This window comes from Schistocerca americana, chromosome 3 (genome assembly GCF_021461395.2).
Source record: "Schistocerca americana isolate TAMUIC-IGC-003095 chromosome 3, iqSchAmer2.1, whole genome shotgun sequence".
Taxonomy (NCBI): domain Eukaryota; kingdom Metazoa; phylum Arthropoda; class Insecta; order Orthoptera; family Acrididae; genus Schistocerca; species Schistocerca americana.
This window is the reverse complement of record NC_060121.1, coordinates 386087576-386104087: the sequence shown is the minus strand read 5'-3', so window position 1 is coordinate 386104087 and position 16512 is coordinate 386087576. Positions and strand designations below refer to the sequence as shown.

The following is a 16512-nucleotide window of genomic DNA, read 5'->3' as shown; positions in this document are numbered from 1 at the left end:
TTTCATTTATGGGGGCATTTGAAAGCTCTTGTCTACGCAACCCCAGTACCAAATGTAGAGACTCTTCGTGCTCGTATTGTGGACGGCTGTGATGCAATACGCCATTCTCCAGGGCTACATCAGCGCATCAGGGATTCCATGCGATGGAGGGTGGATGCATGTATCCTCGCTAACGGAGGACATTTTGAACATTTCCTGTAACAAAGTGTTTGAAGTCACGCTGGTACGTTCTGTTGCTGTGTGTTTCCATTCCATGATTAATGTGATTTGAAGAGAAGTAATAAAATGAGCTCTAACATGGAAAGTAAGCGTTTCCGGACACATGTCCACATAACATATTTTCTTTCTTTGTGTGTGAGGAATGTTTCGTGAAAGTTTGGCCGTACCTTTTTGTAACACCCTGTATATGTTGAACTCCTGCCATAAACTCACTGTGTGCTCAAACTTCGCATTTGATATAGCAGCGCCTGAAAGTTTGTTGGAGAATGCGGTTATGTCACACAGTGTGGTTTCGTTGGGTTTCTCCCTGGAATCCAGCTGATTGTATGAAAAAACTGCTTCTTCGATATGAGCTGATACTTCATGTCTCTGTAGGGGTTCCTGCACGAATCTCAGTCAAAGTGGGCAGTGTAACTTGCTTGGAGTTTTTCTAAAAAAACGAAATGTATCTCTCAGTGGTGTTGGGCAGGACAATAACCCGCCCTTTGAGCAAACTGTAATCAGCCAATGGTTCAGTTATGAAGTGAACATCCTACCGCTTAAATTGTGCATTAAAACGGGTATGTGTCAGGGAGGTGGTAATGCAAACTATAAACAGACACTGGACCTCAGAGGCGAGCTGCAACACCTGGAAAGAGTTCTGAGAAGCAACGGGTACTTCACCAGTTACATAAGAAATGTACAGAGTCAATCACTCGGCGAAGTGACACATCGGAAAAGATATGTAGGGTACGACCTTTCTGCCATACAGTCCCAGAGTCACGAACAGGACCGGCCGTATATTGCGCAAACATGGCGTAAAGACTATTTATAAACCGACGAGAAAGATCAAAGAATGTCTCAGATCGGCAAAGGAGAAAAGGGAACCAACCGTAATGTCGGGAATATATCGCATACCACGCGTGTGCGGAAAAGTTTATGTTGGAATTACTGGACGGGGAATCAACACCAGGATCACAGAACATAGCGATATTGCAGGTTGGGGGAGTTGGAGAAATCGGCCGTGGCGGAGCATACGCTGTGTGAGACCGACCACACTCTAAAATTAGCCGACACTGAAGTTCTTGCTGTAGTGAAGAGCTATCACACTCGTTTCACCAAGAAGGAAAAAATCCACAAGGTGAGTGCCGCAGCAAACGACCATTGTTGGTAGCAAGGGGAGAATCGCAGCGGAAATGACCACAGAAAAGTCCTTGGACGTTAGCGCACCAGGTACACATGGCAATGGAGGGTGAAGCTTTGACAGTGTCAGCCACTCGTGCTGAGGAAACATCGGAAAAACCATGAGACAAACGTCGGCCGAAAAACCCGAAACAGAAGTCAACAGGAAGTTTATTAACAAGTGGTCACAAAAGCATTAACAATTTGGTATGTGTTACGGATGCAGGTCAGGTAAGAAAGATCCTGTCTCCAATTGCACCTCAAATGGTTGAAAATAATAATTCTATGCAGCGCACCTGAACATCCTCATCTTCACTGTCAGAAGTGGAAGAGGAGCCATTACAAGCTAACAGTTTATCACCACTCATACCACGAAGACCTCATCCAGATCGTCCAGATCTCAGCAACGGTGGTGCTGCTGCTTGCGACAGTGATGACACAATGTTGGCAGCACTGCTCACAACTATCCGGCAGCCAGCAGTGCTTGGGGTGTCGCTGCTTGTTACACTACATCTATCGAGTGGCATTTTCATCCTGAAGTAACATTTCCCCAAGTTTCCTACTCATTGCTTCACACAAACTGCCTGGATTCTGTAGAGCAGTAATTTACAGAGCCTTCATCACACTTCTCTGCATTCAAGAGATCATCAGACAGGCCCGACATACGCCTGTAGAAGAGTGTGATCGGAGGATTAATGCTGAAGGTTCAGGTGTTGGGCCTTCATACTGTGTGGCCATTCCATCTCTTGCCTGCTTCTCAGATTGAAGCTCTCTTGCCAAATCTGTGCTAGTGCAGCATCCCAAATAGGACTTACTCACACTGAAGAGCCAAAACATTACGAGTAATGCGGAACACAAGATTTAATGGTCCCTAATGGTGCTGAAGGCAGTTGACGAGGTAAGGGAAACAGAGAAGGAGAGAAAAGACAAATGAGGCATCATTCTAGTGACGGTACAGGCTATAAATGGGAAAATCCACTGACATAAGCGACTCAGACAACAACCGGATTAATATGGTCTGGTGCCTCGGAACGTACATATGGGATACGGTGAAGCTTGTCAGTAGTTCGCGTGCGACTAGCAAAAACATCTATCGAGAATGATTGAAAGATGGTGAAAACTGGAGAAGACGACAAGTTGTGGGATGTCCACTCCTCCTCACAGAACCAGCAGCCAGAGTATTGTCCGCTCTGTAAAGTAGGATAGGCACCATCTGTGGCAGGTCTGACGACAGAGTACGATGCTTGCTTACACTCGAGGCTTTCGCAGCACACCGTTCACCGCACTTTGATAAATATCGATATACATTTGCGAATTGTTTACAGCAGATACCGTTTATCGCTTCCAAACTTCCATAACTTACAGTCTTCCCAATTCGTCTCAAGAAGACTTCTAGAGACGATAGCTTCCTAGATATTTGTCACTAATCCTTTAGGCAGTCGAACTTGTTTACCTTTTTTCCTTCCATATCAACTGTGGCCACCTGTTACCACCCATTCATTCTAATCTGTCATATCACACTAATCCCTTCCTTTAGTATCTTACATATTGTTCCGTTTCACATCCATCATTCTTCTGAATTCTTGATTTCTGATGTCGTCTAATCCTTGTCTCCACCGACCGCTGTGGTCGAGTGGTTCTAGGCGCTTCAGTCCGGAATCGCACTGCTGCTACGGTCGCAGATTCGAATCCTGCCTCGGGCATGGATGTGTGTGATGTCCTTAGGTTAGTTAGGTTTAAGTAGTTCTAAGTCTAGGGGACTGATGACCTCAGATGTTAAGTCCCGCAGTGCTTAGAGCCATTTGAACCATTTGAATCCCTGCGTCCAGAAATTCATTTCCATGGGTAGAAGTTGATCCTTTGCTCTCGTTATTATTTTCCCAAACTTCTGATCTTTTGAAAATTTTAAGAGACAGTATCGCACATTTACGACTGAGTATTCAGCTCTAAAGAGTGCTTCTGTATCATACCGTGGTTTGTCTGTCAGTCGTCAGTGCCGTCGCATAACTAGAAAATAATGTAGCAGTTTCACTGCAGAACAAATTAATGCACACACTGTCTGATCAGCAGTGCCCAGTTCACTATTAAGGGACATTAATATGGTGTATTCCAACCTTCACCTTTATGGCATCTAGAACTCTGCTGACGCGTCTGAATGTCTGTGGAGGAGTGGCAACCCACTCTTCCTCAATGGTCGACGTACTGATGTTGCACGCTGGGGTCTGGAGCGAATGCGACGTTCTAACTCATCTCAAAAATGTTGCACTGGATTCAAATTGGGATTCTAGGAAGACTACTCCATTTCAGAAATGTTTGTGCTGTAAAATGTGTTCATATCCTTGCGCAGTTAGCGTTTTATTAAGCGCAGTAAGGAGACCACATGCTACCCCATACCATAACACCACCTCCTCTGTACTTAACCGTTGGCATTGCACGTGACGGAAGGTAGCGTCCTTCACGTATTCCATAATTCCAAACACTTTCATCGGATTACCACAGGAAATAGCGTGATTCATCCCTCCAAATCACTCATTTCTAGACATTCACTCTCCAGTGGCGTCGCTCTTTACACGACCTCAAGCGTCAGGTATCGTTGACTACAGAAATGTGTGGCTTATGATGAGCTGCTCGACCATTGTACCCCATTATTTTTAACTCTCTACGCACAGTGATGTGCTAACTGGACTGCTGGTAGCACTTTGGAACTCATGTGATTCCTTCCGCTCATTTCGTGCGAATTTTTACAACCATCCTCCTCAATTCTCGGCGGACAGCCTGGTCTTGGTTTGGCAGTGGTTGTTCCTCCGAGTTTCCACTTAACAGTCACATTACTAACCGTCTACTTCGGCAACTGCAGAAGGGTTCAAATAGCCCTAAAGGATTTGTTACATAGCTGTGTCCAATGACTAGCTCTCAGTCAATGTCATTGAGCTCTCCTGACCAACCATTCTGCAGTTACTGATACTCTGCTAACAATGCAACATTCACTCGTCTCCTTTTTTAATATAGAGCCCACCTCCCTTGAGATCAATTCAAAAAATGGTTCAAATGGCTCTGAGCACTATGGGACTAAACATCTTAGGTCATCAGTCCCCTAGAACTTAGAACTACTTAAACCTAACCAACCTAAGGACATCACACACATCCATGCCCGATGCAGGATTCGAACCTGCGACCGTAGCAGTCACGCGGTTCCTGACTGCAGCGCCTAGAACCGCACGACCACCACGGTCGGCTGAGATCAATTGCTCAGTCTTCTATTACATACAAGTGTCTAGATACTTTTGATCAGATACTGTACATTGTAAACTTAATAACACACCCTAAGACAAAAAAAGAAAGAAAGAAAACACGCACTATAAAGGAATTGTCCGAATGAGACGTAAATCGGTAGAAGTGATGCATATGTTCAAACAAACAAATGATAACAATTTAAAAAAAAGGAATGGTCGAGTTATTCAAGAGAAAGAGCTTCATAAGTTGAGCAAGTCAATAATGCATTGGTTTACTTGTGGCCCTTATGCAAGAAGTTATTCAGCTTGGCATTGGTTGATGGAGTTGCTGGATGTCCTCCTGAGATATGTCGTGCCAAATTCTGTCCAGTTGGCGCGTTAGATCGTCAAAATCGTGGACTGGTTGCAGGGCCCTGCCCATAATGCTCCAAACGTTCTCGACTGGGGAGAGATCTGGCTGTCTTGATGGCCGAGGTAGTAACTGGGAAGCACGAAGACTAGCAGTAGAAACTTTCGCCGTGTGGGGGGGAACAATTTCTTACTGAAATGCAAGCCCAGGATGGCAAGAAAACGGGCTGTTGAATGTTGTCGACGTACCGCAGTGCAGTAAGGGTGACGCGGATGACAGCCATAGGGGTCCTGCTATGAAAAGAAATGGCACCCCAGGCCATTACTCCTGGCTGTTGGGCCATATGCTAGGCGACAGTCAGGTTGGTATTCCTCCGCTGCCTAGGGCGTCTCCAGACATGTCTTTGCTGATCATCGGGGCTCATTTCGAAGCAAGACTCTCGCTGAAGACAGTTCTACTCCAGCCAATCAGATTCAAGGCCAAGGACGTGTCTGGAGACGCCCCAGACAGCGGTGGGATACCAACCTGACTGTGGTCCGCCATACAGCCGAACACCCAGGAGTGATGGTCTGGGGTGCCACTTACTTTCATGGCGAACTTCTTTGGTTGCTATCTGCAGCACCCTTACAGCACAGCAGTACGTGAACGATATTCTACGACCGGTTTTCTTGCCCTTCATGGCAAACCATCTTGGTCTTACATTTCAACAAGATAATGCCCTCTCGCACTTCTGTTTGTCTTCGTTACTGATTTTCTCAATTTTTGAGGCAGTTCCTCTTGAATAAATCATCCAAATTTTCAGAAATTGTGATCATTTGTATGTCTGTACACGTACATCACATCTACCAGTTTCCGTATCATCCAGATAATTCCTTCCTTGAGCCTCAGTTTTTTTTGTACTTGTTGTGTTCTTATGGTCTGTTATCGCCTGTTACGTGCTCTGTATCACAAAACGTTTTTTAAATATTAGATGTGTACCAAACGCCAATACATAGTGAAATAAAATATAGATTGCAATTGGACACAACGTCCATTTCATGACCTCAAAATAATATGGTGGTGTGCAGTTTTAAAGTTTGGTGTATTGAGTTCTTATCCTTATTTTTTTTCTTCCGTCCGATATTACTGTTGCTGTGACTAGTTTCGCTACCGTACAGTATTATAAAACTTTTACTGGACGAAGTTGGGCGACATTTCAATGAAGACCGGAAACAACAATCGACTATAGAGCTGCGGTAACTCTGAGACATTGCCATTAAGACGTACAGAAAATCGCGTTGAGCGATTGGTTGTGGGGGACGCGCGGAGAAGTCGCGCCAAGCCCACTACAACCTTCAGACCTCCTCTTTCGCCGTATGGCATTTAAACGTCTCATCATAAAAGCGGTTCCGGATCACGTTGCGTCCTCGCTTTGATATCATCGACATGTAGGGCTATTTCATATCCAAGAAATTCCAGGATCGGCCCAAATTTGAAAGCTCTTACTGAGGCGACAGCCCATGAAGTTTCTGCCATATTAGTATGAAGTTACAATGTTATGAAAAGCTTCGGAGGAAGTTCTACAACTGCATCATCAATTATTAGCGTCACTTAAATAAATAATGTTTCTGTACTTTCAACATTGCAGCCCAGTCAGCAATCGTGATAATCTAATATATAAGAAACTATCAGCCTCGACTGCGGTAATGAAACCAACCTTTACCTAGGTTTCAGCCCAAATAATTGAGCCTTCTTCAAAAGATATACCTAAGTCTATAATTTGTCTAAGAGGGCATGGTCTATAAATAAAACTAAAACAGCCTGGATAGGCGTAGTCTTATTTTAAAAATGCGGTACAGAAGTACTAAGTCAACACCAAGACTTGACTTAACCTCTGGCGTGCACCTCGTCTCCATGGACGCCGTGCAGTGGGCCTCGGGAGCTCACGTGAAACTAAGTAGGACTAGATAACGCGCTGCAAATCAACATGGCGGGGAACACTACGCATGTCATCGCTCTTATGCTCTATCGACCGACATAGGTCAGTTTCACTACGCGCTACAAAAGGAAATTATTGCCTCTTAAATTAATGGCTATTGTTAAATAGATATGATATGATAAAACGTGCTTGACCCGAAAAGACACGTAGGAAAATTTTATGGACACTTGACATAGGAAAATGGCATGTTCTTTGCAGGGAAGAATTAAAAAGAAATAAAAGATAGCTACTAATATGCCCATGTGCATGCCCTGCATAGAGTATAAGGGCGTTGGGGGTACCTTCACGCAATTACCATATTTTTTACACGTAAAACATAATTTGACCTATGCTGGTCATTTGCTACTACATGGCGATGAAGTGGCGTTGTTCGTTCACTCACGCGCTATTTTTAGTAATAAGATTTAAAAAAAATTATCTTGATAATATTCTTCATTCAGTGCGTGTCAGCAATAAGAAGTATATCTACATCAACTGATAAATACAACTACTCGACCATCTGTGTACAGGTTAACCGAGATTATTGCATTATGGCGTTTACATACTATAGTTTCGCTGTATTATGTCCTATGTCATCTATCATTAATAACGATGGATGCGTTATGCAGCATTCGTTGTGAAAGGGCCGATATATTCTAATAGTGTAAGTCGGGGTAGTGTGTTCGAACCTATATAAATCCATGCATAGTTTGTTACATTGTAGTCATAACCTGGTGGAGAGGCTTTATGTTTAAGTTTTTCAACCATTCTATAAGTTATTTGATCTTTTATCGTTGACAGTCATGGTCTCAGACATGCGCAATGTTCCCCGCCATGTTGATTTGCAGCGCGTTATCTAGTCCTACTTAGTCTCACGTGAGCTCCCGAGGTCCACCGTACGACGTCCATGGTGACGAGGAGCGCGCGAGAGCTTAAGTCATGGTGTTGGCTTAGTACTTATGTACATTTTTAAAATGTGTCTACGCCTATTCAGGCTGTTTTAGTTTTATTTATAGACCATGCCCTCTTAGACAAATTATAGATTCAGGTATATCTTCTGAAGAAAGCTCAATTATTTGGGCTGAAACCCAGGTAAAGGTTGGTTTCATTACCGCAATCGAGGCTGATAGTTTCTTATATATTAAATACTGTTTCTGTTGTGGCTGTGCCCTCGTGTAATGTTTCGTGGTTCCTGGTTGGATGAGGAGAGGGTCTTCTCTCACTACAACACAAAATGCACACGTGACTAAAATACATTTTATTACAGGCACCAGTTGAGTACTTAACTTCAATTAGGCCCAATCTGAAGTTCTGTGGTTAACAGCAATCAAATAACATGTATTAATTCTTGAATCTTGTCCGTGTCCGTATCACTACTATAGACAATGACTGTCGTTCCCTCACAGCTAGCTAAGGTGCGAGGTGACGACTATTACTGTGGAAGGCTAGAGCGCAGTGCGACGTATTAAGGTGCAATGCGCACTGAGTTCCGATGCGACGTACTGCGGTACTGAGGTTGAGACAGCTCGGTCGGCATGCTGCCCAGGGGGCTTTATCGGCGCCTATCTGGGGGCGTGCTTTGGTCTTGTCATAGGCGTGCCTAGTAGGCGCTACACAATGTTTCCTAGTGTCGACGGGTGAGATGGCGAAGGCGTATGGCAGCACAGTTTCAAATCCTTCGATGAAAACTGCATAAAATAACAGTTGTTACACCTTTTATGATTTGGTTTTATATATGAAGCCCATATGAAAAAGAGATCCGTAGTTCATCGAACGTCCTTCTCTGAATTTAGCCGACTCACGAAACTAAACTAGTTGTCTCACATACGACTGTCTCGTACACTTTTTTTGATAAACTATGCGCTTTGTCCGACAGGCAAAAGTACGACAAGAATGATGCGTCCTTCACCATGGTAGCCGTCTCCACAGCAATACTCGTATCAAAGTCCGACGCCGACGAGACGGAGTACGACCCATTCGAACATCGCAATCTACGTCATGCCACCACGTAAGTACTCCACTGATACCATTCCTAGAGATCGTAAAGGTGAAAATGTAATTATGTTTCACTGCTCTCTGATTTTACAACTATTTCGTGTAAACCCTATATGTTAAGTGTATTAAATATGTAATAGTTAATGTTTTAGTATGGTTGTTTTGCATAATTCGAAATGTACTGATATAGTCAACAAATCGGATTCCAAATGCTTTCGCACGAAACAATTTGAATGAAATATTCAGGTTTCAATCCCACATTTCTACAAAACATTTATCTTCACACTTCTACTGCGACGTCCCTGAACAAATAATCTACAATCGTCAGTTCTTTTCTCTTCTGCTATTGATCAATTTGACTGTTTAGTCATTATCAAGCAATCTAAAAATATTTAAATAACAGGTAGAATACATCATATAACATATATAAAAACTATTATCAGTTTAAGATGGCTATAGCCTAGTACTTTAAGATAATCTCTGTTTAACACGTTGCAAACATATGTGTCATGCGAATCAATCCGTCAGCCCACATACGGAGATTCCATACGAACACTAACGTGACCTTTATCAAATAGGGAAAGAATGTGAAAATACTTGTGGGAGAAACACCTTCAGTACAACTTAAGTAAGCATTAAAAAGCAACCCACCGAGAATCCACATAATTTCATGCACCAGTATCAAATTTGTTCGTCGATGGTCCACATCCAGACTGAAGTACAGCCAAATATTTGTGACAAGGAAGAATATGAATTTTATTGCTACTCGTTTTACTCGCAATAATTTAAGCTGTCTTTATAGTTTCCTGTCTAGCTGCACACTTGGAAATCGCCATCTATTTCGAAAAAAAAATTAAAATATACATTTCATCCTTTGTTTTTAATGAGATAGAAACATCGAATATTGTAGAAGATATCTGTATTACTTTCATCAGAATGTCCTAGAATGTGTTAAAAACGCTAAGACAGTAAAAAATGCTTATAGCAGGGCGCAAACCTACTTCGTTCGACTCTATAATCTATGTCCTTACCCACTACGCAACGCCAAGGGCATGTGATTTTCATTTTTGTGTCAGCTATCATAGTACCTCTTGAAGCTTATATCGTTGATTTATCATTAAGTATTTAATGCCAAAGCCATGTCATTTTCATTTTTGTGTCAACTGTCTTAGTACCTCTTGAAGCTTATATCGTTAATGCGTCATTAACTGAAAATTAATTGCAAGTGTGACTTATGATAAAACTTTCGTGTACCATTGCTTCGAAACGGCATACTGCAAGGTATATATAAGAAAAAAAAACAGCTAAATACTAAAAAATCAGTATGGCATCTGCCGCATCGAGTCAAACATAAGTCCAGTATGGTATAATAGTTTCTGGTCTAAAAGGAAGTGGCATAATTCTACCATTAACATACATTATATTACACTATGATCTATAGGTTTTTATCGATAATTTATACCTGACAGAATGCATGCATTGAACACAGTTCATTGTTCATGGTGTACTGAACAGGAATAATCACGTTTCGTTTCAGAAATACAATACAATAAAGTGTCGGATAATCACATGCATACATTCTGAAATACAGTACGATGAAGTATTATTCCAAATTATTTTTGCTGAATGTGAATATCATGATATCGGCTGCAAAGGGTATAGGCGTTCCGACATATGAAAATTTGTGTTGGACCAGGACTTGAGCCTGAATTTCCTACTTACAGCGAGCAGTCGCTTTAACGATTTTGGCTATCCGTGGATTTTTCCCGGCTGACACAAACCTCCATAGGTCACAGTCCGTATCCTTATATCGTCTTATGTACGTTTCCCTTTAAGCTCGCAACATTACTTGATTTCCACTTAGTGAGAATGATAGCATCACAAAGAATCGAGACTATTTTCACTGCCGTATGCTCCATCTCGGCTTATGAAATTTATATATGAATTGCTGATCAGCAGCTGTATGAGATATTATTCCAAATTATTTGCTGACTGCAAATTTCATGAATCAGCAGCAATACATATAGATGTAATACACAATTGTGACATAAAAATAAGTGCCAGATTGGGAGTCGGACCCATCAATCAACCAGCGAGCAGTCACCTGAATCATTTTGGCTACCTGTGTTAGCTTCCCAGCCTGACCCATTTCATATGTCACAACTGCGTAATACATCTATACACATTGCAGCCTGTAATAAGCGAATAATTTGAAATAATATTTCATACAGAAGCTGGTCGTCAAATAATGAGTAATAATGGAGCACGTAATTATTCCCGTTCCCTACCTTGTGAACAAGAGCTATGTTTATTACATGCCATGTGTGAGGCATACATCATCGACAGAAACTTGTAGTACGTTAAAATCCGTCCGTAATATCTTTGCTGTACGTTGGTACAGCTGTTTTGTAGTTTCGTCTGCGTGTCGACAAACCATTGGAATAAATTTGATCTTGGTGCATGAAATAATGTCAATGGGTTGTTGTTCAATAAGTACTTAAATTGTACATTGTTCTCCTATATGCGTTTTAACGTTATGACCCTATTTGATATGTGTCCCGCTATTGTTTATGAGCACCTCGACTTGTGGGATTGTTGACTGATTTACAAGCATACATTTTTGCGACGTGTTACATAGAGGTTATATGAACGTTAAGTACCATGCTGTATCCATGTTACACTGAAGCGCCAAAGAAAATTGTACAGACATGCGTATACAAATACTGAGACATGTAAGCAGGCAGAATACGGCGCTGCAGTCGGCAACGTCTATATAATACAACACTGTGTGTGGCACAGTTGTTAGATCGGTTACTGCTACTACAATGGCAGGTTATCAAGATTTAGGTGAGTTTCAGCTTGGTGTTATAGTCGGCGCACGAGCGATGGGACACAGTATCTCCGAGGTAGCGATGAATTAGGGATTTTTCCGTATACGACCATTTCACGAGTGTACCGTGAATATCAGGAACCAGGTGAAACATTAAATCTCCGACCTCGCTGCGACTGGAAAAAGATCTTCCGAGAACGGGGCCAACGACGACTAAAGAGAATCGGTCAACGTGACAGAAGTGCAGCCCTTACGCAAATTGCTACAGATTTGAATGCTGCGCAACCAACAAGTGTCAGCGTGCGAACCATTCAACGAAACATCATCGATATGGGCTTTCGGATCTGGAGGCCCTCTCGTGTACCCTTGATGAGTGCACAACACAAAGCTTTATACCTCGCCTGGGCTCTGCACTGTTGATGACTGGAAACATGTTGCCCGGTCGGACGAGTCTCGTTTCAAATATCATCGAGCGGGTGGATGTGTACGGGAATAGAGACAGCCTCATTAACCCATGGACCCTATTTGTCAGCAGGGGACCGTTCAAGCTGTTGTAGGCTCTGCAATGGCGTGAGCCGTGTGCAGGTGGAATGATAATGGATTTCCTGATACATCTGACAGATGTACGTACGTACATAAGCATCCTGTCTGATCACCTGCATTCATTCGTGTCCATTATGCATTCCGACGTACCTGGGCAATTCCAGCAGGACAATGCGACACCCCACACCCAAAATGGCTATAGAGTTGCTCCAGGAACACTCTTCTGACTTTAAACACTTTTGCTGGCCACCAAACTCCCCAGACATGAACATTATTGAGCATATCTGGCATGCCTCGCAACTTGCTGTTCAGAAGAGATCTCCACGCCTCGTACTCTAACGGATTTATGGATACCCCTGCAGGATTAATAGTGTCAGTTTCCCCAGCACTACTTCAGACATTAGTCGAGCCCATGCCACGTCGTGTTGCGGCACTTCTACGTGCTCGCGGTGGACCCTAAGCGGTATTAGGCCGGTGTACCAGTGTCTTTGGCTCTTTTTACATACTTTCGTATTGTTTTCTCTTCATACCGAGCAAACAGCTTCCTTGATTCATCAACCATCCATTCACTTGGCTATAGGTCCTACCTATCTGTGTTCTATTACAGTTACAATTATGTCATCCGGTAAAACTTACAAATAAATCCAGAGCCAATTGAGAGAGACTAGTATACATTAAAATCGTTCGTGTGTTACTGAAATGTGGGCGAGGAGCACGTCTACTTACATAAATTTTTTAAAAATTACATGCAGTGTACCGAAAATAATATTTTAGTACACGTAAGCAAAATACGGAAAATCATATGGCAACGGATGGTGTTGACTAATTAGGGTCGATGCCGGAACCACGATGAAACAGCGTTCGATGAATATTACCATGATGTCGATTACATGAAAATACGGGTCAGTAGAATGTAGTTGTGCAGGACGCTATATAAAATGGAGGATGCCATAAACACTTAGGTTCCTACCTAACAACCAACCCGAAAACTGTAACATTCTGAAAATACCCCAGAAAGATTTTGAAACGTTCATGTTAAATGTGCGTTCTGCGAGCAAACTGTCACATTCCAACCTAACCTAGACCTCAGGCTGCACCACTTCTGTTGGTTTGTGACATTAGTTCGTACATAAATCACATGATGTGCCACTACATCCCCAGTTACCATCGGCGTCTTTCCTTTGGCCCGGATTAATACTTTCGTTAGCTATGTTTTCCACTCAAGTCCGTTTTCCGACTCATTTATTTGGTTTATTGTCTCCCACTAGTAATCCACAATATCTATAGCCACAGTGCTCTCTGAGAAACGTTCAGTTTTTTAGTGTCCATTAATTATTTACGCACAACCTGATAAAATAGTATTCTCCGGTTTAAGAAAGGGCCCCAACATTGTCAACTGAAAACGGCCATATCGTTTGCGACGATAGTAATACAGCCCATTTTAAACGTCAAACTCATTTCATTACTGAGTGCATTATTACAACGATACGCTAAACTATAATAACGGAAACAGGGTGGCAAAGATAAAACTGTTTCAGACTGTAGTGACGAGCATTTTCTGATACATTTCGCAGGTAGACCAAAACTGGCTTCAACTGAAGATATGAAAAACTTACCTACAAGGGCACCTCTCCGTCGCACCTCTCTCAGATTTAGTTGCAAGAGGCTCCAGTGGACATCCCGCGAAAAACTGAACACAGGTCAAGCATGAAAACAGAAAGACGGTGTATTGAACCGTAAGAAAAAAAAGCAAAATAGAAACAGTGAACGGTCCGAGAACAAGAAGTGCAGTACAGGAAAAGCAATGGCGTCGTTGTTGAATGGTGCGGGCACGGTAGCTCAGTGTGTTCGAACAGAGGGTTACCTGCCCTCTGTCAAAAAAGAAAAAAAGTGAGTGAACGATCAACGACGAAAATGAATGGATGTCATGGGGTGTCCGCCACGAATAAATGCAACGAGTCATAACGAACAAAATTAAGATTTAAGAAAAAAGCTGTGTTGAAACCTACTTCCCATCAAAAATTTTTATTTTTTTTTAATTTTTATTTTTCGCTGTTCGCCGTATTCAAATTTGCGTCTGTGTCGTGGAGTAGCGTCCGTTTGCAACAGTGAGGTGTAAGGGAGGGATCCATAATGACAACTGATTCTGCACAGCTACTCTATTAGCAGCCGAAAGGAGGCGGCTTACGATTCGGAACCGCAAATGTTTAGTGACAAGGCGACAAGTCATCCGAAACCTCCAGCTCAAAACACATCCTGTGTGTCATACACGGCATTAGTGACGGTACGTGTGTCATATAATAGTAATCTCTTACGAACGCACCTACTTTGTACACCTGGTAAAGTGAATGAGATATGCCTCCTTACCTGATTTAGGTGTTCGTATGACTGTGATCACTCCCAAGGAAATGACGAAAACATAATAGTTTGTCACATAAGCTGCAACAAATGAACGCAACAGTTTCACAATCATACGGTTTCTCTGCGCTCTGTCAAAACATATGTTTTTAACGTATTTGAAGTTGCTTTCCGTTTTTGAAGTTTTGACTCTTGAATTCCAATGTTGTACCGTAGTTCACACTCGTTTATTTGCTGTTTTCATTTTTGTGAGACGTGTATGTGGTATTTCGCCTGCTCTCATTATTCATCTCGTTTACCTGCGACGGTAACGTATTCTTACCACATAAGTAATATTCTATAATCAATGTACACTGTGTGATCAAAAGTACCCGGACACCCCAAAAAACATACGCTTTTCGTATTAGGTGCACTTTGCTGCCACCTACTGCCAGGTACTCCATATCAGCGACCTCAGTAGTCATTAGACATCGTCAGACAGCAGAATGGGACGCTCCGTGAAACTCACGGACTTCAGACGTGGTCAGGTGATTGGATGTCACTTGTGTCATACGTCTGTACGCGGCATTTCTACACTCCTAAACATCCCTAGGTCCACTGTTTCCGATGTGACAGTGAAGTGGCAACGTGAAGGGACACGTACGGCACAAAAGCGTACAGGCCGACCTCGTCTGTTGACTAACAGAGACCGCCAACAGTTAAAGAGGGTCGTAATGTGTAATAGGCAGACATCTATCCAGACCATCACACAGGAATTCCAAACTGTATCAGGATCCACAGCAAGTACTATGACAGTTAGGCGGGAGGTGAGGACACTTGGATTTCATGGTCAAGCGGCTGCTCATAAGCCACACATCACGCTGGTAAATGCCAAACGACGCCTCGCTTGGTGTAAGGAGCCTAAACATTGGACGATTGAACAGTGGAAAAACGTTGTGTGGAGTGACGAATCACGGTACACGATGTGGTGATCCGATGGCAGAGTGTGGGTATGGCGAATGCCCGGTGAACGTCATCTGCCAGCGTCTGCAGTGCCAATAATAAAATTCGGAGGCGTTGGTGTTATGGTGTGGTCGTGTTTGGAGGGGGCTTGCACTCCTTGTTGTTATGCTTGGCACTATCACAGCACAGGCCTACATTCATTTTTTAAGCACCTTCTTGCTTCCAACTGTAGAAGAGTAATTCGGGGATGGCGATTGCATCTTTCTACACGATCGAGCACCTGTTCATAATTCACGGCCCTTGGCGGAGTGGTTACACGACAATAAAATCCTTGTAATGGGCTGCCCTGCACAGAGCCCTGACCTGAATCCTATAAAACACCTTTGGGATGCTTTGGAATGCCGACTTGGTGCCAGGCCTCACCGACCGACATCGATATCTCTCCTCAATGCAGCACTCCGTGAAGAATGGGCTGCCATTCCCCAAGAAACCTTCCAGCACCTGATAGAACGTATGCCTCCGAGAGTGGAAACCGTCATCAAGGCTAAAGGTGGACCAACACCATATTGAATTCCAGCGTTAGCGATGGAGGGCGCCATGAACTTGTAAGTCATTTTCAGCTACGTGTCCGGATACTTTTGATCACACAGTGATTAGTATGACAACTGCCAAGACTGCAGAAAGAGAAAAAACATCTGAAATGCCGTACGGACAATTCATAACGTTGTGAAAAAAAAATAGCTCCAGTGAGTTCTGAACACAGCCCATCCGCTTTACAGGCAAACTCCGTGATCACATAACCACGACGCCACTTATGTGCATTATTCCTCAATATTGCACTTTTTGAGCTTCGACCGTTCATTGTGTCTATTTTGCTCTGTTTTCACAGATCAATACACCTTCTTCATGTTTTCATGTTTGATCT

General features: G+C 42.9%; 1 protein-coding gene across 1 annotated transcript in view; it reads left to right on the top strand.

Moving 5' to 3' along the window:
• Window positions 1-16512, top strand: part of LOC124606882 (proton-coupled amino acid transporter-like protein pathetic) — a 129861-nt gene that overhangs the window by 18102 nt on the left and 95247 nt on the right. Inside the window, exon 3 of the mRNA XM_047138978.1 lies at window positions 8796-8927. Within this exon, the coding sequence (XP_046994934.1) occupies window positions 8796-8927 (132 nt within the window). The remainder of the gene's footprint in view (window positions 1-8795; window positions 8928-16512) is intronic.